At 55.0% G+C, this 25483-nt stretch overlaps 1 protein-coding gene across 6 annotated transcripts; it reads right to left on the bottom strand.

Moving 5' to 3' along the window:
• Window positions 1-428: 428 nt before the first annotated feature.
• On the bottom strand, window positions 429-24933 carry QRICH2 (glutamine rich 2). 6 transcript variants are annotated; one of them, XR_011246871.1, is made up of 18 exons: window positions 24424-24933; window positions 24168-24257; window positions 16181-19427; window positions 15336-15421; window positions 14126-14223; window positions 13492-13606; window positions 8387-8647; window positions 7579-7701; window positions 7422-7496; window positions 7068-7232; window positions 6851-6972; window positions 6163-6228; window positions 5826-5927; window positions 4986-5189; window positions 3537-3684; window positions 3148-3235; window positions 2651-2723; window positions 429-643 (listed from the first exon to the last, which is right to left on the bottom strand). XR_011246871.1 is itself a non-coding variant. In XM_069542074.1 (18 exons), exons 1-18 carry the CDS (start codon window positions 24931-24933, stop codon window positions 459-461), a joined length of 5811 nt encoding a protein of 1936 aa, XP_069398175.1. In that variant the 3' UTR covers window positions 429-458. The 6 variants fall into 6 exon arrangements, 4 of the variants coding, with proteins under 4 accessions (XP_069398175.1, XP_069398178.1, XP_069398176.1 ...); XM_069542074.1 differs by lacking the exon at window positions 2651-2723 and adding an exon at window positions 2087-2212; XR_011246872.1 differs by lacking the exon at window positions 429-643 and adding an exon at window positions 2127-2212.
• Window positions 24934-25483: the final 550 nt, after the last annotated feature.

The following is a 25483-nucleotide window of genomic DNA, read 5'->3' as shown; positions in this document are numbered from 1 at the left end:
CAGGAACCTTCCCAGGTGCTGGTGGCCCCATCTTCCCCAGGATGTGCCAGAAGCCTGCTGGCGGCCACCCTTAAACCTTCACCCCAGGGTACAGCCTGAGCAGAGCACGGACCTGAAGCATCTAAACCCTCCAGAGGGCCCTGGGCACTTACCCAGAGGGAAGGCGGTGCCTGTGCCAGAGAAGGCCTTAGCACTTGGTCCAGCCAAGGTCGAGAGAGGGCCAACCCCCTGTAGGCCTGCCAGTCCCCGGAGCCTGGGGTCTGGCCTGTGCTGCCGCCTCCCCACCCTGGGTGCTATACTCAGTCCTCTTGAAGCCCTGGAGCCCTCGGAGAACAGCTGGCCCTGTTTGGGGGAGCCACGTCTGTCAGGCTGCAAGAAGTCCACTGTCCCACCTGAACCAGGACCAGAGGAGCCTCATGGCCCCGAGCTTTCTCCTAAGCATTTATTTATAGCTCTACTCAGTGAGCAGAGGTGGACCGCGGCCCCCGGGTGGGCTCCTCGAGCCCCTCCCCAGGAGGTGCGTCCCTGTGCACGTCCAGCCCCTCTGGCAGGTTTGCCGTCTCGCCGGGTAGGTGGGCTGGGTTCAGCTGGGAAAGGCGGCCCTCGGTGGAGACAGGTCTGTCTTTCTGATGACGGGAAGGAGCTGCAGGACAGGAGGGGCCCTGGATGGCTCAGGCTGACTCCCATGCCCAACAGCGGCGCACCTCGGCTTGCCCAAAGCCCCACTAACCAGGCTGAGCCAGGACATCATGCTGGAAGGTCAAGCTCTCTTACGAGCCCCTAAGCCACACTCCTTTATACTCTGAGTTAAAATAACTCAGGGGCCAAGAGCCTGCCTCTTTGTTAACATTCCCTCTATTAATACAGGGACTGTTAGGGGCACACTGACTTAAGTCAGGGCAGGAATTTCTCTTTAAGACAGCCCCCGCCTCCTGCTTCTATAATGTGCCTTTAGAGTGGACACTGGGGTGCCAGGGAGAAGGAAGCTAAGTTCCCCCAAGAACAGTCTTAGGAGCCAGAGCCAAAGGCCACCGATGCTGTCTGCCTCCTGCTGAATCCTCCACCCCAGGCTATTTGCCTTCATCACCAACGCTGGCTCTGGGGCCAGACAGCTTGGCTTTGAGCTCCGGCTCTGCGACTTTCTAGCTGTGTGACCTTGGGCATGTACTTTAACCTCGCTGTGCCTTGGCTTTGTCAGCTGTAGGTGGGACCAGCAATGGTCCCTATCTTTTAACACGTGAGGATTAAAATTACTGGTTCACACGTGTAAAGCTCTTCAGCAGTGAGGAACCCTTGGCAGAGGCGAGGCTGCACATCGCCACCACTGCACTGGTTTCTGGCTCCTGCAGGCACTGGGGGCTGGAACTGGAAAGCTTGGTGCAGAGGACCTCGGGCTGCGGCTCTAGACCTGGGCAGGGGTGCGGTGGGGCTCCCTGGGCCTCCAGCAAGTAGCTGCAAAGCATTGTGGGTACATAAGGTTTCATGAGAAGAAACTCAGCAGCTTTCTTAGACTCTGCAGGGGAGCTCCTAACTTAGCAGCCAGAATCCAGCACCCTTTTATTGACAGATGAAGAAACTGGCCAGGAGGAGGGGGAGACATGCTCAGAGTTACCGGGAAGTGGTCTAGTCCCCTGGCTCCAGTCTGGTGTCCCTCTCTGGCCCCCATGGGTAGCCAAACCCCAGGGGAACACTTAGCCCTCCGGCTTTCAGGCCGGATTTGGCCCCTCTGGAGAAAGCACGGGCCCTGGGGACCTCACAGGCCCAGGAAAGTCGGTGCGTATGAGTAGTGGGGAAGGACTTGGGCCTGGAGCGAGAGCTTGGGCCGCAAGCCCACCCCTGTTTCCTCTTCTGTGAAATGGGAGCAGTGACAGTATCTGCCCACAGACCTGGCACAAAGCAGGCGCCCGGGAGGGAAGGGTTTTCTCTTTCCTGCCTCGCATCCCATCCCTCGGCTCCCAGGCCCTTCTTCTCTCCAGGGGAATAAGGGTATATACCAGCCACGGGCAGGAGAGGGGCCGGACAGGGCAAGGAGGAGGGTCGGCGGGCAGTGCCACCCAGAAGGACCCTCTGTCCAGGGAGGAGCTACCTGAGTCTTTGGCAGCCAGCGTCTGGGCGCTCTGAGGCCGCGAGGGCAGCTGGCCGCTGTTGCTGAGGGACTGCTGCCGATGCCCGTGTGCCCGGGACTGCTTGGTCTTATGCTTCATCCCCGCGTCTGACGGGAGACGGAGCGGGGAGGATCAGTTCTGAGATACGCTCTGAGGGGGCTGTAGGGATGGGGAGAGCGCGGCGGGCTGCTGGTCTCAGCCTGCCTCAGTGGGCGCCCTTCTCAGTCTGAATTAGTGGAAATGCTCTTTATAAGCAAGCACTTTGCTCATTGGAAAAGACCCTGATGCTGGGAAGGATTGAAGGCAAAAGAAGAGGGAGGCAGAGGATGAGATGGTTGGATAGCATCACCGACTCAGTGGACATGAATCTAAGCCAACTCCATGAGATAGTGGAGGACAGGGGAGCCTGGCGTGCTGCGGTCCCTGGGGTCACAAAGAGTCAGACATAACTTAGTGACTGAGCAATAACAATCACTTCATCCCCCTTTATGTCTGTCTGGCCATCTGTCAATCCATCCATCCATCCACTCACTCCGATATCTTACCCACATACAGCAGCCCCGTGCCAGGTGCTGGGTGACTTCTGACCCTGGGTTTACAGTTCGGGAGGGGAAGTGACTAGAAAGATGCATACACACCTGTCAGACCCAGAGGGAAGTGACAAAGCACATCCAGGATGGCCAACTGGAAGGGGACATTCCAGAACACGAGAGGTTCACAAAGTGGTAGGGGCTCAGGAAGAGTTTTGAAGAATGGGTGATGCTGGGAACAGAGGCCTAGGTGGGAAAGCTGGGGTGACAGCCTGCGGATGAAGCCTGGCCAGAAAAGATGGGGCCATGACATTCCTGCTGATTGGCTAAGACTGGGCAGCTGTCCCCCTTCTGCAAACACTGACCTGGGGGCATTCGGAGTCAGGGAGGTGGAGGAAGAAGGCAGTTGGGGTCTGGTGGCCCCAAGAAGTGCAGGGGCCTCCAGGAGCCAGACAGACCCTGCGGGACCCAAGCAAGGAGCCCGAGCGCCTCTGGGCCATCTGGACACTCACTGTCTTTGTTCAGGAGGTCCGGTAGCCTTGTGTCCATCCGTCCCTTGTAAATATGTCCGTCCAGGCCCAAGATGTCCACCTCGTCGTGCTGTGGAGACGGGTGGGTACCCATGGCCACCTGCCGCCTGAGTGCCCCTCCCGTCCCCTCTCTGAGCCAAACGGTGCTCAGAGCCCTCGAAGGGGCTGAGTGACAGGGTGAAGGGGATGGGCCAGGTGGCCGGGATGGCTGTCTTCTTCCCAGGAAAGGAAAAGAACCCGAGGCTTTGACTGGGTCTGATTAAGAAACCACACCCGAGGCTGAGGACCGAGCAGGGGACTGCTGGCTGCTTTTCCAGAGGGACCTGGGAGGCTGGGGGGCCCTCCCTGGAGGTTCCCAGGAGTGTCCCCACCTTCATGGCGATCTGGATCTCCTCGGTGGGGTACAGTCCCTGCGAAAGGTGCTGCAGGCGGATGCGCCGGTAGGGGTAGGTGAGGGTGTGGCTGCCCCCACAGGGCCGGGGTGCGGAGGAGTAGCTGTAATCAGCCATGTCTGGCAGCCTGCGGTGGAGACGGCGGAGTCACGGGGAGCGGGTGTGTCCCAGGACACGCCTCATTGGGGCGGGGGGTGCAGGTGAGGGGGCTGCTCCAGGGGCCACCGCTTAGCCAGGACAGGGCTGGGGGTGAGCGAGCAGGGTGGCCTCCTGAGGGACACACACACACACTCTCTCTCTCATACACACATCCACACACATGTATTCACAGATCCTCAAACACATTCACACGTACGTTCGCAGACATACACACATTCTCTCACACACTCAACGCACACGTAGGCGTTCACACATGCATCTGCACCATCACACACATGCCTCTGCTCATACAGCATACATTTAACAATGCTCTCTCACACTTGTTCACACGCATTCACACACATACACATTCACATACGTGTGTTCACAGATTCTCAAACACATTTGCACATGTTTACACACATTCACACACACACATTCTCTTGCATTCTCTCAAAAACACACACATAAACGTTCACACACATATAATCACACCCACATTTTCACACACACATATGCATGTTCACATTTTCACAGACATACACAATCACATACTCTCTCCTACATGGAGGCCCCACTCTACACACACACACACACGGACACACACATGGACACACACACACACTCTGCCCTCCCCGGTGCCCCACTCACACACATACACACATACACACACACACACACACGGACACAAACACACACACTCTCTGCCCTCCCCAGTGCCCCACTCACACACATACACACACACACAGGGACACACACACACACTCTCTGCCCTCCCGGTGCCCCCCTCACACACATACACACGGACACACACACACACACACTCTCTGCCCTCCCCGGTGCCCCACTCACACACATACACACAGACACGAACACACACACACACACACACTCTCTGCCCTCCCCGGTGCCCCACTCACACACATACACACAAACACACGGACACACATACACACACACGGACACAAACACACACACTCTCTGCCCTCCCCAGTGCCCCACTCACACCCATACACACACAGGGACACACACACACACACGGACACACACACACTCTCTGCCCTCCCGGTGCCCCACTCACACACATACACACGGACACACACACACACACTCTCTGCCCTCCCCGGTGCCCCTCTCACACACATACACACGCACAGGGACACACACACGAACACACACACACACACTCTCTGCCCTCCCCGGTGCCCCACTCACACACACACACACACACACGCACACACACACACGCACACACTCTCTGCCCTCCCTGGTGCCAGGCCCCCAACCCACCGTCTGTAGCAGGGGGAGCTGAGGCACTGGGCCTGCAGCAGCTCGCGGATCATCTGGCTGCTGGCCTTGACGGAGCCCCCAAAGTGGATCTGCACCTTCTCGATGTCCAGGAGCATCTTGGAGTGCATGGTGCGCAGGCGCCCCACGCTCCGCTCCACCTGCCCCAGGTCCCCCCGCAGGAAGCCGCTGCTGCCCAGCTTCAGGCTGTGGGGTGCGGGCCCAGTGGAGGGGTGAGCTGCGCCCCAGCACCCTCCCTGGGAAGCAGGGCCCTGTGGAGTGGGAGCCCCCTCCACCGAACCCCAGGGACCAGGGCCGGGCTTGCAGGGGAGGGTTTCCTGAGCCGAGAGCATGCAGGAGAGCCAGAGGGGAGAGCAGCCCAGTCCATCAGGCCCCCTCGCACCCCTGGCCCCCGTGGGCTCCAAGGGCAGCTTTGAAAACCAGCCTTTCTGCTGAACACCCCAGCCTCAGGAGTTGGAAAGTCTGTGGGAGGAGGGCAGGAGCCCCAGAGGGCATGAAACACATCCCCTACCACTCATCTCACACTCATGGAGCCGCCCCCTGCCTTCCTCCTAGGCCCAGTGTGAGCAGGGGAAGGGTGGGGGTGGGGGTGGGGGTGGGGGGGTGAGGGGAAGTCTCAGAGGCAATGTCCCACCAGGACGCCTGGCAGGGGCGCAAAGGCAGGTGGTTACTAGGTCTGCACTTCCTGCACTGATGCTCCCGCCCTGGGAAGAGCTGGGAGCTGCTTCAAAAAGCGCCCTAGCATCACCCCGCCCCAGTCCCCACTCTCGCCCTCCAGACCCCCTGCAAAGCCCTCACAGGACCCCGCGGCACCGCCCGTACTTGCGGCTCTGCTGCCGAACCTGCTCCAGTTCAAAGACCGTGTAGGGGCGGACAGAGCGGTGCCCGGGCAGGCAGGGGCCCACAGGAGTCATGGGGATGACTCTGGGCAGGGGCAGGGAAGGAGGGTCGGAGTGAGAAACTCCAGTGTCCAAACCCATCACCCCCTCCTAACGCTCCACCTGCCAGAGGAGCCTTCCTGCCCCAGGGGCTGAAGGCCGAGGGGTAAGAGCAGCCCAAGGCATGGAGCGGACCAGAGAGAGGAGGAGCAGGCGAGCTGGAGGCAGGCAGGGGAGGACAGAAGACGCCCCCATCACCGCCACGCGCTGGGGGCACTCACTGTCCAGTCACGGGTGTCTCCAGGGGACGGTCACATGAGAGGCAGTGGAAGTGTGCCAAGAGCTGCCTGTGAGGGATGGGACACACGCAGAGGGTGGGGGCCTGCCCAGAGGGCCCCAAAGGGAGGGATGGAGAACTCAGGTTTGGCTGGTAGCCTGGATGCTCAGCACCCAGGGGGACGGGCCCCCAGGCCACCGGAGGCAGGTCTGGGCCCTGCTCCCTGCACACATCAGCTACTAGAGATGCCCACTTCTGGACACACACCTAGCACCCATCTACCCTAACCCAAAGCCGGCAGGGCTCTCAAGGGCCCTGGGGGGTGGGTGCCCTGTGTAAGCCTTGGCGGCCCTCTGGTGGCCAGGAATGGAAATGCTGAGACTGAAGCTGCCTCGAGCCAGGCACCCCCAGGAGCACTCACCCCGCCCAGGCTCTGCCTCTGGTGGCCTGGGGCCTGTTCCCCTGGGAGCTGAGTTCTGGGGGCTGTGAACCCTCTCCCACCTGTGACCAGAGAGCCTTCCGCCCCCCTCCCCTCCCTCTCTCTGCTATAATATGAATCAGCCTGAGCTACAAGAGCTTTTCAAGCTCTGTGCCTTCCTACGGCTGGACGGTCCCAGATAGTATCCGCCAGTCCCTCCGAACACACATGGGGACCCTCCAGCCGGCCCACCCTTTCTCCTGCCAGGCCTCACCTCCGCATGGCGGCTGCCTCGTCCGCCTGGTAGAGTGGAGAGCGCTCTTTGAGCTGCTGTCGCAAGGATTTCCACCGATCTTCCAGCGACTGCTTCACCGGGTCCAACTCCAGGCGGTCCAGCTTGGGGGAGGAAGTGGGGGGCGGGGACCAGGTGAGCTCTGAGAAAGCAGGTGGGGGTCTGCAGTGCCCGGAGGAGGTGGCGCTGCCCGGGTCACCTTGCTGTCCATCTCCACCAGGAGCTTGTCCAGCATCTTCTGCCAGTCCTGCTCCTGCCCGGTCATCTTGGCCACCAGCTCCTGCATCATGCGGTTCAGCTGCTCCGTGGTGGCGTCAAACTGGACGCGGCTCACTTTGCCCGCCAGGGCACTCTTGTCGGCTTTCTGCCCAGAGACGGGGACGAGACGCGCCCCCACCAAGATGGGCGAGAGCCACAGCGGGGCCCTGCTCCACGTAGCTCAACTCTGATGCTGAGCCCACCTCCCACCTTGGGCTCCTCTCCTCTCTCTGCCTGTTCAAGAGTGGGAGCGATGGGACCTCCCTGGGTGGCCTTTCTTCAGGCCTGGCCTTACCACGCCGATTTCCATCTCCAGGTGTCCCCTGTTGGCCTTCTCCTTCTCCAGCTTCTCCAGACCCTGGTACAACACCTGGGAGGCCGAGGGAGCAGAGAATAGGAGCAGGGAACCGGTCGCGCCCCAGCCCCGCCCCCACCCCCCTGCCAGCCCTCACCTCAATGTCCTTCTGCTTCTGCTGACGGTCTTCAATGAGGTTGCTGGTGGTGATGCTGAGTTTCTCGCAGTCGCCCTGCACTTGCAGGATGGCGCTCTGGATGTGGCCCAGCAGCTCTTCATCCTGTGCAGGACAGAGGCAGGCTCCCTGGGGCAGCAACCCCACGCCCACCTGGGGTGCTGCCACCCCCCCCCCCCCCGACAGGGGAGCCCTTAGAACATCACCCAGCGGACAGGCGGACATCAGACCCCACTCTAGGCCTCCTAGGTTGCCATCATAGCCCACCACCTCCCCATGGAGTGGCCTCCAGACACCCGGTCCACTGGTGTAGGTGAGGTGGTGAGCTGCTCTGGGGCCCCAGAGAGTTGGGATGTGGTCTACAGTCTCCCCTCCTGCCCTGAGCTGAGTGTGAATTCTGGAGTCCAAGAGACAGGCCTCAGGGACTTGTGGTCCTCCCTGCCCTCCCCCCAGCAGGCCTGCCCTTTATAGGGGAAGAGAGAAACAGACCAGAAGACCAGTGTGAAGGAGCGGGCAACAAGCACTAAAGCTATGTCAGCGTCCCCGAGGCACGAGCATGGCTCTGCTCCACCCCTCCACCAGCTACACTGTCCCCATCCCACCGTGGACCCAGCTTGGCCCCCCAGTCCCATCCCCAGGGCCAGCTCAATGGCTGCCCTTGCTGTGACCCTACAGAAAGACCAGGCACTTTTGGGCGGTTGCTAAAGGGCTCCATCATGCAAAAGTGACCCAACATCCCTCCCCCGGACACACCCCAAGCAGCTACCCAGGAGGGAGGCAGGCGCGTCACCTGGCTCTGCAGCTTGGCCTTCTTGGAGGGCCGGGAGGCAGCCAGGTTGCTGACCATGTTCTGCAGCTGCTCGTAGCGCTGCACCAGCATGCTGACCTGGTGGCTCAGGTCCAGGCTGCAGGCCGGGCACGTGGCCGCAGGGTCGATCTGGCTGGGGGCCAGGGTGGTCAGGGGCTTGTGCGGGGCCATGTTCAAGCTCATGGACAGCAGCGTGGAGGACGAGGCCAGCATGTTCTCAATGATCGTCCTGAGCTTGTCTAACTGGGTGTGGGAGAGAGGGCGGGTTCAGGGCAGTGAGCAGGTCACCACACGGCCACCACCAGCCTTTCTGCCCGGACCTGCTGTGATCCAGGCAGGTGCCAGAGCCTCGGTGCCTCGCAGGGTATGCAGCTCACGGGAGGTGCTCGATGTCTGTCCATTAAACAGTGAATAGTGTTCCCAGGGGAGGGAGGGCAGATGCTGATTAAGCCTTTGCAGGAAGGGGGCTTCTGTACCTTTCTCCAGCCAGCCCATTGGTGCAATGTGAGAATGTATCTCCTCTAGCTAAATCCCAGAGTGATGATGTCTGTCAGTCAGTCCACACACACTTTGAGGACCCTGGTGGCACACAGGCCCTGCTCCAGGCCCTGGGCAGAGGAGCGGTGGGCTCACACATGCTCTCTCCCCATTTAGTATGTAAATAACAATAAGAGAACGTGATTTTCTAATGCCACCTACAAAAAAGTCAACTCAAAATGGATTAAAGACCTACATGTAAAACCAAGACCATAAAACTCCTAGAAGAAAACAGGCAGGACACTTTTTGACATAAATTGTAGCAATAGGACTTCCCTGATTGTCCGCTGGAAGAATCCGCCTGCCAATGCAGGGGACATGGGTTTGATCCCTGGTCCCGGAAGATCCCAGATGCCGCAGAGCAACGACCCCACCTGACACTCCTGAGCCCACAGGCAGCAACTCTGAAGCCCATGTGCCCAGAGCCCGTGCTCTGCAACGAGAAGCCGCTGCAGTGAGAAGCCTGTGCCCTGCAATGAAGAGCAGCCTCTGCTCACCGCAACTAGAGAAAGCCCACGAGCAGCAACGAAGACCCAGCACAACCAAAAGTAAATAAATTATAAAAAATTAAATAAATTGTAGCAACATTTTTTTATCTGCCTCCTAAGTCAAAGGAAATAAAAGCAAAAATAAACAAATGAGGTCTAGTTAAACTGAAAACCTTTTGGACAGCAAAGGAAACCACCAACAAAGAGATAACCTATGGAATGGGAGAAAATATTTCCAAATGATCTGACTGGTAAGGGGTTAATATCTAAAACATAAACAGCTCATACAATTCAACATTCAAAAATCAAACAACACGATTTAAAAAATGGATGGATATCACCATTTTGGCAGAAAGTGAAGAGGAACTAAAGAACCACTTGATGAAAGTGAAAGAGGAGAGTGAAAAAGCTCACTCTCAATGTTAAAACTCAACATTCAAAAAACTAAGAACATGGCATCCAGTTCCATCATTTCATGGCAAATAGATGGGGAAACAATGGAAACAGTGACAGACTTTATTTTTTTGGGCTCCAAAATCACTGCAGATGATGACTGCAGCCATGAAATTAAAAGATGCTTGCTCCTTGGAAGAAAAGCTATGACCATCCTAGACAGCATATTAAAAAACAGAGACATTACTTTGCCAACAAAGGTTTGTCTAGTCAAAGCTATGGAGAAGGCAATGGCAACCCACTCTAATATTCTTGCCTGGAAAATCCCATGGAAGGAGGAGCATGGTAGGCATCAGTCCATGGGGTCGTAAAGAGTTGGACACGACTGAGCGACATCACTTTCACTTTTCACTTTCATGCACTGGAGGAAGAAATGGCAACCCATTCCAGTGTTCTTGCCTGGAGAATCCCAGGGATGGCGGAGCCTGGTGGGCTGCCATCTATGGGGTGGCACAGAGTCAGACACAACTGAAGTGACTTAGCAGCAGTCAAAGCTATGGTTTTTCCAGTGGTCATGTATGGATGTGAGAGTTGGACTATAAAGAAAGCAGACCGCTAAAGAATTGATGCTTTTGAAGTGTGGTGTTGGAGAAGACTCTTGAGAGTCCCTTAGACTGCAGGAGATCCAACCAGTCAGTTCTTAAGGAGATCAGTCCTGAATATTCCTTGGAAGGACTGATGCTGAAGCTGAAACTCTAATACTTTGGCCACCTGATATGAAGAAGGTGACTCATTGGAAAAGAGCCTGATGCTGGGAAAGATTGAAGGCAGGAGGAGAAGGGGACAACAGAGGATGAGATGGTTGAATGGCATCACTGACTTGATGGACATGAGCTGAGCAAGTTCTGGGAGTTGGTAATGGATAGGGAAGCCTGGGGTGCTGCACTCCATAGGGTCGCAAAGAGTCGGACACGGTTGAGTGACTGAACTGAACTGAGAAGACCTAAATAGATATTTTTCCCAAAGAAGGTATACAGATGGCCAGCAGGCACATGAAAAGATGCTCTACATCGCTACTTATTAGAGAAATGCAAGTCAAAACCACAATAAGATATCATCGCACAACTCTCAGAAAGGCTAGCATCAAAAAGTCTACTGGGAACGTAAATTGGTACAGTCACCATGGAAAACAGTACAGAAATTTCTAAAAACACTAAAAATAGAATTAGCGTATGATCCGGCAATTCCACTCCTGGTTATGTATCTGAAGAAAATGGAAACACGAATTCAAAAAGACACATGCTCCACAATGTCCACAGCAGCACTAGTTACAATAGCTAAGACATGGAGCAACCTAAGTTTCCATCAATAGATTGAGAAGATGTGGTTTATATATTAAAATGGAATACTACTCAGTCATAAACCCCGAAATTTTGCCATTTGCAAAACAACTTGGATGGACCTCTAGAGAAGAGAATGGCTAACCACTCCAGTATTCTTGTTTGAAGAATTCCATGGACAGAGGAACCTGGAGGCCAAGAGTCCATGGGTTCGCAAAGAGTCAGACATGAATTAGCAACTAACACTTTCGCTTCGCTTTCATGGATGGACCTAGTGAAGTAAGTCAAAGACAAATACTGTATGTTGTCACTTATATGTAGAATCTAAAAAATAAAACAAACTAGTGAATAGAACAGAACAGAAACAGACTCATAGACCTAGAGAACAAACTAGTGGTTACAGCTGGGGGAGGGCCAGGGGAGGGACAAGACAGGGGGAGGGAACTAAGAAGTACAAACTACTGTGTGTGAATAAGCAGCCAAGCTATATTGTGTAGCACAGGGAAATAGAGCCATTCTTTTATAATAACTTCCAATGGAGTCTGTTGCTGTTTAGTCGTTTAGGGTTGCCATTTCCTTATCCAGGAGACCTTCCTGTCCCAGGGATTGAAACCCGTGTCTCCAGCTTGGCAGGCAGATTCTTTATCACTGAGCCACCTGGGAAGCCCTCAGTGGAGTATAATTTGTAAAAATACTGAGTCACTATGTTGTGCATTTGAAACTGATGTGATATTGTAGGTCAACTATACTTCAACTGAAAAAAAGAGAGAGAATGTGACCAGTGCCACCACTGCAGGGGTCTCTCACGGCCTGGGTGGGAACAAACTCCTTCCACTGGCCCTCCTGCTCTCTTCTGGATCCCAGGGTCCCAGTTTGTCCCCATAAAGGACTGGTCCTGGGTAGACACCAGACTAGCCAAAGACCTGTGACGTGGTGCCTGCCTCGGGGAGAGGGGCTGAGCCAACCTAGGGCCCCCCTTTGTGGAAGCATGTGACATTGTAAGGCCTGGGGCAGCCCTTTTGGACCATGTGTGAGAGATAAGAAAGCTGACTGACACAGGGAACCCAGCCTGGCATTCCGTGATGACCCAGAGGTGTGGAATGGGAGGGGGGAGGGAGGCTAATGAGGAAGGGGATATATATATATAATTATTACTGATTTGTGTTGTTGTACAGCAGAAACCAACACCACATAGTAAAGCAATTATCCTCCAATTATAAAAAAAATGGAAAAAAAAGAAACCTGACGGAATACAGAAGGCAAGAGAGATACAGCGGTATTTGAGAAAGATGGATACGGAAAGTGACACGGAGGCAAAGACAGACACAAAAGACAGAGGGCTTCCCTGGTGGTCCAGTGGTTAAGAATCTGCCTCGCAAAGCAAGGGACACCAGTTTGATCCCCGGTCCGGCAAGATCCCACATGCCAAGGAGCACTAACCTGGTGCTCCACGACAACTAAGCCAGCGTTCTAGAGCCGCTCCTGAAGCCCGCACGCCTTGATCCTGCGCTCCACGGCAAGAGAAGACGCTGCCTTGAGAAGCCCTCACACTGCGTTCAAGAGTAGCTCCTGTGCAATGCAACTAGAGAAAGCCCTCGCACGCAGCCAAGAAGACCCAGCAAAGCCAAGCAGGCAAGAAAGAAAGCTTTTTCAAAAAAGACACACAAGGACAGACAGGTAGTGGCCCAGGCCAGACTGGCCCCTTGGCCTGGAAGTTTGCCCTTCCCAATTTCCTCTACACGTCTGTATTTTCAACCAGGTTCCTGTGGGCCTGAGCTCAGCATGACTCTTGCCACCAGAAGAGTCAACGCTATTCTGGAGAGTCAGGAGCTAGGCCTGCCCAGTGGCAGGTGGATGCCCTCCAGGTGTGGCCCTGCGGAGCCCCAGAGGTGGCTAAGCTCAGGCCTGAGCCTTGGGATAACACGTGACTCTCAAACACACCATCTACTGCCATCCTATCCAAGACAGTCAGTTCTGGGTTGTGAAATGGTGCACACCGCCGTCCTGGCAAACTTGGTGGGGGTCCTGAATGGGGCCTCTAGCATAAAGGGGTTCCCATCATGAGCCCCCTGGGCCCATGATTTTGCCCATCTGATCCTTCTATGGGCACTCAGAGAGCTGGTCTGAGTCCAGACAGTCCTCACTGGGAACATTCTGGGGTGACCAACACTCACGATGTAAAGGCAGACACTCCCAGGAGAGTGAAAAGACAACCCCCAGAAAGGGAGAAAATACTTGCCGAGTACATATCAGATAAGCGTTTAGCATCCCCAACGCCCTCAGCCAGCTCTGAGAAGGGCCCTTGTCCCTGTGGGCTGAAGGTCCTCACCTGATCCTGCAGGTAAATGGAGGCTTCGGAGACCGAATGTTCCATGCTGACCTTGCCCTTCTCCTGGCTCTCCCTCAGCTCGCCCAGCTCCTTCTCGATGTCGGCCATGGTGACTCTGTGTGCGCAAGAGATGGTCCAGCCCCACTACCCGCCCAGGGGCCGGGGCCCGGCATGGCAGAGCGCCGGCCCTCAAGGATGGAGGAGGCAGCCCGGCGCTCTTTCACATCCCCTCTCCAAGCTCTGCCTAAAGCATCCTAGGCCCTGCCTGCCGTGGAGGCGGGTGCCCAGTGTGCCCGGCTGAAAGGCTTCAAGGGGGTGAGGCCTGGCCCTGCGCAGAGACTGCTCCGAGGGGCTCCAGCAAATGCTTTGAAGCCTCCAACTGTGGACAGAATCTAGGGAGCTTTTTGTCCGGGGAGAGGAGTGCTCTTCCAAGTCCTGGTGCTGAACTGTTTTAAGAACGTGGGAAACTTCCACTAGCAACCTGAACAAGGTACGGACAACCTGAAGAGCAGACGTGATCCGGATCAAAGATAGCAGTCGGTTCAGGAACGAGGGGACCAGAGGCTGCTACTGCCTCCCTGGCTGAGAACACGTGATACCAGGACACAAGCTGCACTCAGCTGGGGGATTTTACCTGAGGACACCCAGCTGCAGGTTCAGCGGGCTACCTTTCTCCTCCTTTCCTATTTCTTTCTCCCCATGACCCTCCAGGATCTTGCTCATCTTCTCCATCTACAAATCCAATGGAAGAGGAGTGTCAGGCAGGCTTGAGATCTCTGCTTTCTGAATGTACCTCTGCAGGCCCAGCAAGCTCCTCCCTCATTCCCTAATCCTTGCTTTTTCTTTTTTTTTTTTTCCATACCATGAGGCTTGCAGGATCTTAGTTTCCCAACCAGGGATCAAACCCAGGCTGCTGGCAGCGAAAGCACAGAGTTCTAACCACTGGACCACCAGGCAAGTCACCCCACCCCCTAATCCTAATCCAATCCTCTAGCAAAGCCTGAGGTCCCTTCCTGACATTCAGTCCGTCTACCCCGTGGATGAAGATGCTTTTGCTTAGTCGCTCAGTTGTGTCTGACTCTTTGTGACCCCATGGAGTATAGCCCGCCAGGCTCTTCTGTCTATGGGAGCAAGAATACTGGAGTAGGGTGCCATGCCCTCCTCTGGGGATCTTCCCAACCCAGGAACTGAACCAGGGTCTCCTGCATTGCAGGTGCATTCTTTACCACCTGAACTACCAGGGAAGCCCGTGGATGTAGAGAGCTGGCGTTAAGAGAATGACTGGGGAGTCAGTCATTCCCTGGTAGTCCAGTGATTAATACTTCACCTTCCAATGCAAGGGATATGGGTTCAATCCCTGGTAGGGGAGCTAGGATTCCCACATGCCTCAGGGCCAGAAAACTAAAACATAAAAAAACCAGAAGCAATACTGTAACAAATTCAATAATGACTTTAAATATCATCCAGCTCAAAATAAAAACCTTAAAAGGAGACAGAGAGAAGGGCTGAAGACCTAACAGCCCCTCGCCATGACTGCTGGCCCCAGACAGTCCCACAAACTCCAAGGCTGCTCCAGGGACAGTGGGGGTTACTGGAAATGACCACATGTAATGAAAGGAGCCCAGGCCACCTTGCTGGCTCAGTGGAATCTTAATAGCTTTGAATGTCAGGTTTTAGATTCAGGAAAGAAACACGCTCAAACCTGGGGTGTGTTTCCCATCGGAGGGGACTGTAAAGATCCATGTGATAGTAACAGAGGTGAAAGGACTGTGCAGTCCATGAAAATGAAAATGGGAAGTGGGGTTGTTGGCACTGGAAGGCAAAGCAGGTGGACCTTCCCTTACTTTTGCTTTTTCTTGTTGAATTTCTTTGGTCAAGGCCTTTAAGGTCTTCAGCTGTTCCTGCAGGTCAGGGGGTATGGACTTCTTGACTATGGAGAACAGAGATCTTAGAGTCAGAAAAATCAGATTTCTAATGGCTCCCAATCCCAGCCTCACAATGAAGAACAACATGGATCGTTTATCTGGCTTTTCCTGGGGGCTGGGGTAGAGAGGGGATGGGAAGAAAGGAGTGTCTTTTCAGGGCTCCCCTGGGGGCTCAGTGGTAAAGTATCCACCTGCAATGCAGGAGACATGGGTTCGATCCCTGGGTCAGGAAGATCCCCTGGAAGAGGAAATGGCAACCCACTCCAGCATTCTTTTTCTTTCTTTCTTTCTTTCTTTCTTTTGAATATTTATTTATTTGGCTGCATCAGGTCTTAGTTGTAGCACTCAGGGTCTTAGTCGTGTGGCTCGAGGGCTTCTCTCTAGTTTTGGTGTGCGGACTTAGTTGCCCTGCAACATGTGGGATCTAGTTCCCTGACCAGGGATCGAACGCATGTTCCCCTGCACTGGAAGGCGGATTCTTAACCGCTGGACCACCAGGGAAGTCCCCACTCCAGTATTCTTGCCTGGGAAATCCCATGGTCAGAGGAACCTGGTGGGCTACAGTTCATGGGGCTGCAAAGAGTCAGACATAAGTTAGTGACTAAACACCAACAACTTGGACCCTTAAAGGCTATGGGAGAACCCAGAATGGCTGAGAATGGAAATGCCATTTTCGGGGGTCTCAGGCAAGAGGCACAGGAGGAGAAAAGGATGAAATCAACCGAGGAGGAAAATGGCCTCTCCTCTGTGCCTGCAGCACCCACCCATCAGTGCCAGCAGGTATTGGATCTTCTCCAAGTCCGTTAGGCCAGCCTGTTCCTCATTCAGGTCCTTTATGTTCTCCTTAAGCTCCATGTAGAGGGCGATAATCTCTCCCATCATACGAAATGTTTCCACGGCTATGGGGAAGCTGGGAGCCAGTTTATCCAGTGACTCACGTCTCTCACTCTGAGTATCACTCCTTTCGGATGAGCCTCGGTCCAGATAGTCAAGGGAGTATGTGCTCTTGGGAACGGGGGCCTCTTGGCCTGGGGAAGTCTGAATAGAAACTCCAGGTTGGCTTAAAACATATAGTTCTTTTGGACCCACACCTACCTGGACGTGCTGATCTACACCTTGATACCCTGGGCCACCATACATTAGGCCCTGGGAGTCTGGGATAGAGTCGGGAACAGCCTGGTCACGCTGCTCTGGTTCAGGTGTTTCCAAATGCTGTTGATCCTGGGGTGCAGATCCTACAGCTGTGCTTAATGGTCTTGGGCCACGCTGCTGCAAACCTTGTCGATACATTTCTCGTAGTACCAAAGCTTCTCGGTCTGTACCTGATGGTGTCAGACCTTGACTGGATAGGAGTGATGATACCTGACCATACTGATCCCTGCCAGGAGGTGCCACACCTTGCTGGTATGGGCGTGGTGATGTAAAACTTCGAAAATCAGCACGGTATGTTGGAAACCCGAGAAGCTCTGTGCCTGGTGGTATTATGCTTCGACCTGTGCCAGATTGCCTCCCCCAATGTGGATCTATTACAGGCTGAACCAAACCCTGCTGATCGGCACCAGGCTGCATGAAGCCACGTGGATAGGCCCCAGGTTGGATCAAACCACCTGGATAGGCACCAGTCTGGACCAGACCAGGAGGATATGCCCCAGGTGGGACCAAGCCAGGCATAGATATATTAGGTTGAAAAAAGCCATGTCGACCTCTATCAGGCTGTACTAAACCATACTGATCCACTTGAGGTTGCACCAACCCAGGCTGACCTGCACCAGGCTGGATCACACCAACCTGGCCTGCACCGGGCTGGATCACACCAACCTGGCCTGCACCGGGTTGGATCACACCAGCTTGACTTTCACCGGGCTGCGCCACACCAGCCTGGCCTGCACCGGGCTGCGCTACACCAGCCTGGCCTGCACCGGGCTGCGCTACACCAGCCTGGCCTGCACCGGGCTGCACCACACCAGGCTGGCCTGCACTGGGTTGGATCACACCCATTTGACCTGCACCAGATTGCACCAGACCAGGGTGACCCGCACCAGGCTGCACCAAACCTCGATGATACATTCTAGGTGGCACCAAACCTCGTGGATACATTCTAGGCTGCATGAAACCAGGCTGATCTATACCAGGTTGGACCAAACCTCGTGGATAAATTTCAGGTTGCACCAAACCTCGTGGATACATCCCAGGTTGCACCAAACCTCGCGGATACATTCTAGGCTGCATTACACCAGCCTGGCCTGCACCAGGCTGCACCACACCAGCCTGGCCTGCTCCGGGCTGCACCACACCTGCCTGGCCTGCGCCGGGCTGGGTCACACCAGCCTGGCCTGCGCCAGGCTGCACCACACCAGCCTGGCCTGCGCCGGGCTGCACCATACCAGCCTGGCCTGCGCCGGGCTGCACCACACCAGCCTGGCCTGCGCCGGGCTGGATCACACCAGCCTGGCCTGCGCCGGGCTGCACCACACCTGCCTGGCCTGCGCCGGGCTGCACCACACCAGCCTGGCCTGCGCCGGGCTGCACCACACCTGCCTGGCCTGCGCCGGGCTGCACCACACCAGCCTGGCCTGCGCCGGGCTGCACCACACCTGCCTGGCCTGCGCCGGGCTGGATCACACCAGCCTGGCCTGCGCCGGGCTGCACCACACCTGCCTGGCCTGCGCCGGGCTGGATCACACCAGCCTGGCCTGCGCCGGGCTGCACCACACCAGCCTGGCCTGCGCCGGGCTGCACCACACCTGCCTGGCCTGCGCCGGGCTGCACCACACCAGCCTGGCCTGCTCTGGGCTGGATCACACCAGCCTGGCCTGCGCCGGGCTGCACCACACCAGCCTGGCCTGCGCCGGGCTGCACCACACCAGCCTGGCCTGCGCCGGGCTGCACCACACCAGCCTGGCCTGCGCCGGGCTGCACCACACCTGCCTGGCCTGCGCCGGGCTGCACCACACCAGCCTGGCCTGCGCCGGGCTGCACCACACCTGCCTGGCCTGCGCCGGGCTGCACCACACCAGCCTGGCCTGCGCCGGGCTGCACCACACCTGCCTGGCCTGCGCCGGGCTGCACCACACCAGCCTGGCCTGCACCGGGCTGGATCATTTCATGCTGCTCTGTGCCAGGTTGTATGAAGCCAGATGTTCCCAAACTGGGCTGTACAAAAACTTGCTGATCCATGGGATATATTACAAATCCATGCTGATCTACACCAAGAGGTACCACCCCAGACTGATACGTGCCAAGTGGTCCCATACCACTCTCATCCATTCCAGGAAGTTGATATGTGCTAAGCGGAACTGTACCAGGCTGTTCTGATCCTGGCTGATCTCTGCCATGTACCAATGGTGGCACCGCATCACTCTGAGCCATGCCAGCTACTACCAATTCCTGCTCATCCATTCCAGGCAGCATCACTCCAACCTGATCCACACTGATGGGAACCATGCCAGGCATGTAAGTGCTGGGATACAGCAATTCAAGCTGATCTGAATCAAACGATCCGAATCCATATTGATCTGGCCTTGCATAGAGGTGGCCTTGGCTAGCAAACACTCCCCTGTGCTGATCTGGGGACATCTGAGGGTGTTGATCTCTGGACAAGGACGCATCCTGATACACTGGGCCAAGGTGGGCATCCCGTTCATCTCTGCGTAGATGCCCTGAGCTGTGCTTCTCTCTAGACCGGCGGCGATCTGGCTCTGCCCTCAACTGGGACATAGATGGCGGATGGGGTCTGGCCAGGCCAGCTTCATCACGGGCCCTTAAGTGCTGTTCTCTAGCCGGAAACCCAGTGGCAGAGGAAACTCTGCTTCGTTCCCTGCCAGGAGGCCCATCGAAGGGGTATCCTATGCCACTGCTTCCTGAAAAGGTGTTGTCTGTGATAAAACCAGCAGAGTCCACAGCCTGGTCATCACTTGGATGCTTTGTGGAGACTCCACTTGCAATTAGGTCACTTGACGTTATGGAACTCTGTCTTTTGTGCCGCTGAAGTCCTGTTGATGACTCTGAGGTCTGGTGAAAGAGGAAGAAAGAAATCAGTGTCTCTAAGGAAAAAGTACTCATGATAGGAGGGTAGGAAGTCTGGGGTATCTGATGAAGATGATTTAGAGCCCTTGGGGAAAAAACATGCACCCTTACAAAACTAAGCTGGACACAAAGACTGCCTTTGACACCCTTGAAAGGCAGTTCTCCAGATTTTTGAGTCTGTACATTTGTAAATGGTCTCCTTATATGTAATTTTCCTCATAGAAGACAGGAGGGGGGAGATCCCTGGTGGTGCAGTAGTTAAGAATCTACATGCCAGTGAGGGGCACATGGGTTTCATCCCTGGTCTGGGAAGATTCACATATCGTGAGGCAGCTAAACCTGCACACCACTACTACTGAAGCCCACGGGCATAGATACCCCATGCACCACGACAAGAGAAGGCACCGCAGTGAGAAACCCACCCGCTGCAACTAGAGGATATTCCCCACTCGCCACAACTAGAGAAAGGCCACACATGGCAATGAGAACTCAGCACAGCCAAACTATAAATTTAAAAAAAAAGGTTGGGGGAAACCTGCTAAATCACGTGATCAACTCCAACTTTTATTGTGTCTAGAAACAAAGGACATAAGTAATTTATTGAGTTTACAATATAAAGTCTACTCCACCATTGACCCATTGCTGGCCGCAGAAGTGTACACAGTAGAGAAAGTAAACCATGCATTTAAAATGTAAAGCACAGACTCAGAAACTCCATAGATAGGAACTGTCTGTATTGACTCTCACAAAAGAACAGGCATACACGTACAGAGACAGAGTCTGAGGCATTGTTTATGAAAACAGGTTATCTATAGGGGACCAAGAGGGCTCCCTGGTGGTCTAGTGGTTAAGATTCTATGCCTCTGGACTTCCTTGGTGGTCCAGTGCTAAAGAATCTGCCTGCCAATGCAGAGGACACTGGTTTGATCCCTGGTCCAGGAAGGTTCCACATGCTGTAGAACAACTAAGTTCATGTACCACAGCTACTGGGCCCGCACTCTAGAGCCTGGCTCTGCCACGTGAGATGCCACCACAGTGAGGAGCCCACGCAACCAGAGAACAACCCTCACTCACTGAAACGAGAGAAAGACTGCACACAGCCACAAAGACCCCGTGCAATCAAGAATAAATCAAATTCTAAAAGATGAATCACGGGAGGCAGTCCACTCTGCTTTACAGAAGATTCTCCAAGACCTCTCCCCTAGGGATGCAACTGATACAAGAATTGCTTGAAGAAGTACCATGAGGAGGAGGAGGAAGGAGAGAAAAAGAAGGTGGAAGAGAAGCATCAGCAGCACCGCTGGGTATATGAGCAAAGCTGCAAAGACCTGCCCCATCGGCCATCAGAACACACCCTTGGGAACAAGCGGTCAGCGTCCTTCCACACTCAAGTCCTGGGATGAGCGTCTTCCACATGAATTCTGAGCTCCTTGAATTGTAGTTGCTACATGGACAGTGTCCTTCCTCACATCTGCATCTCCAAGCGTATAATCTACTCCTCTGTACTCATCACACACACCCCCACCCCCTGTACTCACATCCAAGCCTCAATCCTGCCTGTCTACTCATGATGCAGGTGGAGAGTGTACCTCACAATCACCTTAGAGTTACTGCCAACAAAGCAAAAAAAAAAAAAAAAATTGGGCTCAAGTGTGTTGTATTTCCTCAGCTTGAGAGAGTGAAACTCTCCACTGCTTTCATTATGATCATTACTGACTCTTGCTTCTCAGAAATTAATATTTAAATTTATTCTCATCTGTTTCTGGGGCTGTTCGTGATTCTGAGCAGCCGTCAGAACCCTGACACTTTCTCACTTCTGGACAAGTGAGAAGTCAAGAGGCGCTTCTGTCGAGGCTTATTTTTAGGTCTTGCGGGTGTCTTCTGCTGGCACCCCCAAGAATGTGCTGCTCTCTCGAAACATAGAATAGTGATATGTGGGTAAATGCAAAAAAGCTTTGGCTTAAAAAAAAATGACAGTGAAAGCAGAGGCCACCTTTTTCTAGGTTGGTCGCTTGGTTTGCAGGCTCTTCCTTGAACTCTCTGATGCTGCTTTCCTCGAAGAGGGCCCTGACCTCAGAAAACAAGGAGACTAGAAGGGTGTCTTTGTACCAAGATGGTATTCGGCGCACCCCAGATGGCCACTTGGTGGCGCCAAAGGCCTCACTCTCTTTCCCCTGCTTGTGGGACCCTTTCTGAGGAATCCAGATACACAAAGTCAGAGGAAGAGGAATGTCAAGACCAAAAGGACACCTGATCCTTGTCCTTGAGGGTCATTTGTTCAGACAAAGAAAGCTTGGTTTGGTTATCCTATGCACTGCCTCGAGGCAGATGCCACCTGTGTGTACAAGTCACCATCAGCAAAAGGCTCCCTGAACGGGTTTTATTGCCACAGTTGCTCACCTTTGTGCACTGATAGTGAAGGGACCCATGCGTGTTAGGACAGACTCTAAAGGAACTTTGAAAAGCTAGGAAAGCAAATCAAAACTATCCTCTGGGGACTTCCCTGGTGATTCAGTGGCTGAAACACCATGCTCCCAATGCAGGGAGCCTGGATTCGATCCCTGGTCGGGGAACTAGATTCCACATGCTGCAACTAAAAATATTTCACATGCCACAACCAGGATCTGATGCAGCAAATTAATATTTTTTAAAAAAACAAACAAAATCCGGTACTGAGAAACAAGTTCTCTGCTCTGCTGTTCGTGGAACTCCAAATCAGAACCACAGCCATGAAAGGCAATTTTGGCCAAAGCTATCCAAACTATAAACATGTATTCTGGTTCTAGGAATTTACCCTATGAATACCTTCACTTGTGTGAATGTCGCATTAGAGCAGGGTTCCTTATAGCTTGGGGAAAAACATTAAAACTATCCATAATATTGATAGAAAACTCATGAAGGAAATTATAAATATCCACATAACAGAACACTGTGAGGTTCAGGGGCCCCTTCCAAGACCACTGCCCACCCCCAGGACCCCCCACCCTTATTTTCTGTTTGTGAGACCTTCCAGCCATCAGTAATCGCCTGCTCCAGCTCTTCCCAGGTGACCATGGTGGCTTCTTCTGAAGATGGCATCCTACTCAGCTTCCGGTTTAATAATTCCTGACAGTGAAAGACAACACGCACAGACAAGCACACACACACACCGAACACACACAACACACACACCCCTAGTTTAATCCCAGGACTCTTTAGGAACAGAACAGAACAAGATGGGGTGGGTCTTTCCAAAGCCCCAAGGAGAAGTACTGTCCTTCAAGAAACCAGTGAATGTTGGGCGGCTGGTTTCCTGTCCCATGTGGGCCTCAGATGGACCAATGAGCAGGGAAAGAATGTTCCCACATGCCAGGGACGGCACCCCAAGAGGCAGGAGACATACATCACCCTAGAATGAAGGCATGCAGACCCCTGGGGTGGGAAACCGGGTGAGCCCCAGGAGAGGGGCCAGGCTCTGGGCAACCATCCTACCCCCTAATCCCCTCTCTCACCACCCTTTCCCGCAGAACTGGCTGATATTACCAGGAATTCGTCCCTTTCTCTATTTATCCTCTCCAGTTCTTCAATCCGTTGAAGGAGTTGCTGGAAGAAGAGTTCAGAGATTGAGGATCAAAACAGCCCCTCCAGTGGCCTCTATACATACACTCTCACACACACACACACACACACACACACACACACACACACACACACGGCAGAAGAGGAAAGGAGGTCCTTGGGTCTTAGAGGAGCTCAAGGTACAGAGAAGCTTGCCAAGCCAGGCTCCCCATTCTCTTCCCAGACAACAAGAGGAAGGGACATGGGGCATGGTGAGTGGTACCCGGGGGCTAAGTGCCTTGGACAAAAATGGTGCGAGGGTGGGACCCTTTGTTTGGTCCCAGGATGCATTTCATACAACCCACTAGTGGGACTTTGGAATCAGACTGACCTCGCCTCTCAAGAACAAAGATGATTGGGTATCTGAAAGTCTGCACTGTTTAAAGGGAAAAGTGCCTCTGAAGGATCAAAGCAAATCGCTACCACTTAAAGCAGCTCCTTGGGGCTTCCCAGGTGGCCCAGTGGTAAAGAATCCACCTGCAAATGCAGGAGACACGGGTTCAATCCCAGGGTCAGGAAGATTCCCTGGAAGAGGAAATAGCAACCCACTCCAGTATTCTTGGGTGGGAAATTCCTTGGACAGAGGAGCCTGGTGGACTACAGTCTATGGCATTGTAAAATGTTGGACACAACTTAGCAAATCAACAGCAAGTGGCTCCTTAGAATTTTGGCAAACCTTCAGAAACTACGAATCTAAAGGTCAAACAGCCTTTACCAAAGACAAACCCCAAATCTAAAAATGTGCTCGGTCGCTTCAGTTATGTCTGACTCTTTGCTTACGCTCAGGGCTCCTGGCTTCTCTCCAAGGAAACAAAGATCCAAGTGAGAGAGAGAGGTTGTTGCCTGGGGAGCTGTGGGTGGTGACTCATGACCCTCTGCATTCTAGCTCTCTTTTCTTGGACCAAACATTTATCCCTTAACACCCACCACCTTGCTCCTTTATTCTAGTTTAAAGGAAAGTCACTTAAAGAACATTCTGAGAAGTTCTTGGGCCCTCTCTGGGTCTGTTCAGGACGCATGGGTGTCTGACAAGTGGTGGGTGAGCCCTGGGTAAACAGAGGGGAGGAAGGAGGCTGCCCAGGAAGGGGGTCACTCAGCTCCCCAAGGTGGGGTCCCTGCCGCCCTCACCTCCGGCTGCAACTCAGGCTGCGCCTTCTTTTGATGGGCTTCCTTCAAAATCTTCATGTCTTTCATGAGGTCCTGGAGCAGCTCGGGGCCCTGCGAGGTAGAAATCGAGCCATGGGGCTCCTGGCCTGGGCCTGACCCTCCCTCGCCTGACTCCGGGCTCCGGGACTCCTCCCAGGAGCGTGTCTCAGAAGCCCAGCTCCCTGGGGGCGGGGCGCTGGAGAGCGGCCTGGATTGGGCGGGCCGCCCGCACACCCACCTGGAAGACCGGCTTGCTGTCACTCCTGCCTTTCGTCGGCCCTGTCTGCCCCTTCTCCTGCGTCACCAGGGCCAAATCCTTCGTTTCCAGCCAGTCGCGGTCGTCCAGCCCATCAGTCTGGGTGGGGAAGTGCTGCACGTGCGCCACGATGGCCTGCACCTGGCTCCCCACGGTCTTGAGCTGCCGGCCGAGGTCCTGGACCTGGCCGCCCAGGTCCTTCACCTGGGTCTCCAGGGTCTGCGCTCTGGCCACGCTGCTCCTTCGCCTCTCTTTGGGCGCCAGCAGCTGCGGGGTGCTGGTCGACACCCGTGGGGACTCAAAGGAGCGGCTCTGGTCGAGCATGGGAGACTGGAAGTCGATCCGCGTCTCCTGCAGGTTGAGGCTCTTGAGCATGGCCACGAGGAGCGTGTGCAGGGCCGTGAAATTGACAGCTCCCACCTCCGGGGTGCCGATGGCGAGGTCGGCCAGCTCCCGGAGGGAGACCGAGGGGGCCGCCGTCGCGGGCGGCATCGTTCGCCTTCTCGGGCGGCCCTGCCCGCCTTACTGCTCGCCCCGCCTCCCGGGCCTTTCCGGGCCCCTGAGAGGCCCCGGGGCGCCTCTGCCCCTGCGTTCAGCCGCGCTGGGCACCAGTCTCGGTCTGGAGCCGCTCTGGAGGCCGGAGAGGTAGCGCCCAGCCACCGGACTTCCCACTCTTCGCTCCCGGGAAACCCGGGTCCCGGGACCGCAGAGCCTCTGCCGTCAGCCCGCCGCCATCCGATCACCGAGCTCGAACTCGGGAGTGCAGTGTCCAGGCGGCCGGCGGACGTTTGGAACGAAGTTTGTGGCCCCCGTTCGCTGCCCGGTTGTGGATGCCCCAACGCGCATTCGGGGATTCCACGGAAGAATGCGCCTCGCGGAGAGTTGGCCTCTGCGCGGAGACCTGCAGGTCCTTGAAGCCACCCCAGACCCAAGGAAAGCCTGTTCTAGTGGGTCGGGAAAGGCCTGGTCACACCCCAAAGTGCCACGAATTTTTGTTCTCAGTAAACGCCCCCCACCCCCACCCAGGGAACACGTCAATTTG

This window comes from Ovis canadensis, chromosome 11, assembly GCF_042477335.2.
Source record: "Ovis canadensis isolate MfBH-ARS-UI-01 breed Bighorn chromosome 11, ARS-UI_OviCan_v2, whole genome shotgun sequence".
Taxonomy (NCBI): Eukaryota; Metazoa; Chordata; class Mammalia; order Artiodactyla; family Bovidae; genus Ovis; species Ovis canadensis.
This window is presented reverse-complemented; position numbering and strand designations above follow the sequence as displayed.

Excerpts from the sequence above, each read along its gene's own strand:
- QRICH2 (XM_069542074.1), bottom strand. The coding sequence starts at position 24,933 with ATGCCGCCCGCGACGGCGGCCCCCTCGGTCTCCCTCCGGGAGCTGGCC. Across the intron at positions 19,428-24,167 it reads AGCCTGAGTTGCAGCCGGAG|ACCTCAGAGTCATCAACAGG; the intron begins GTGAGGGCGGCA and ends CTCTTTCACCAG. Across the intron at positions 6,229-6,850 it reads GAGGCAGCCGCCATGCGGAG|GCAGCTCTTGGCACACTTCC; the intron begins GTGAGGCCTGGC and ends CATCCCTCACAG.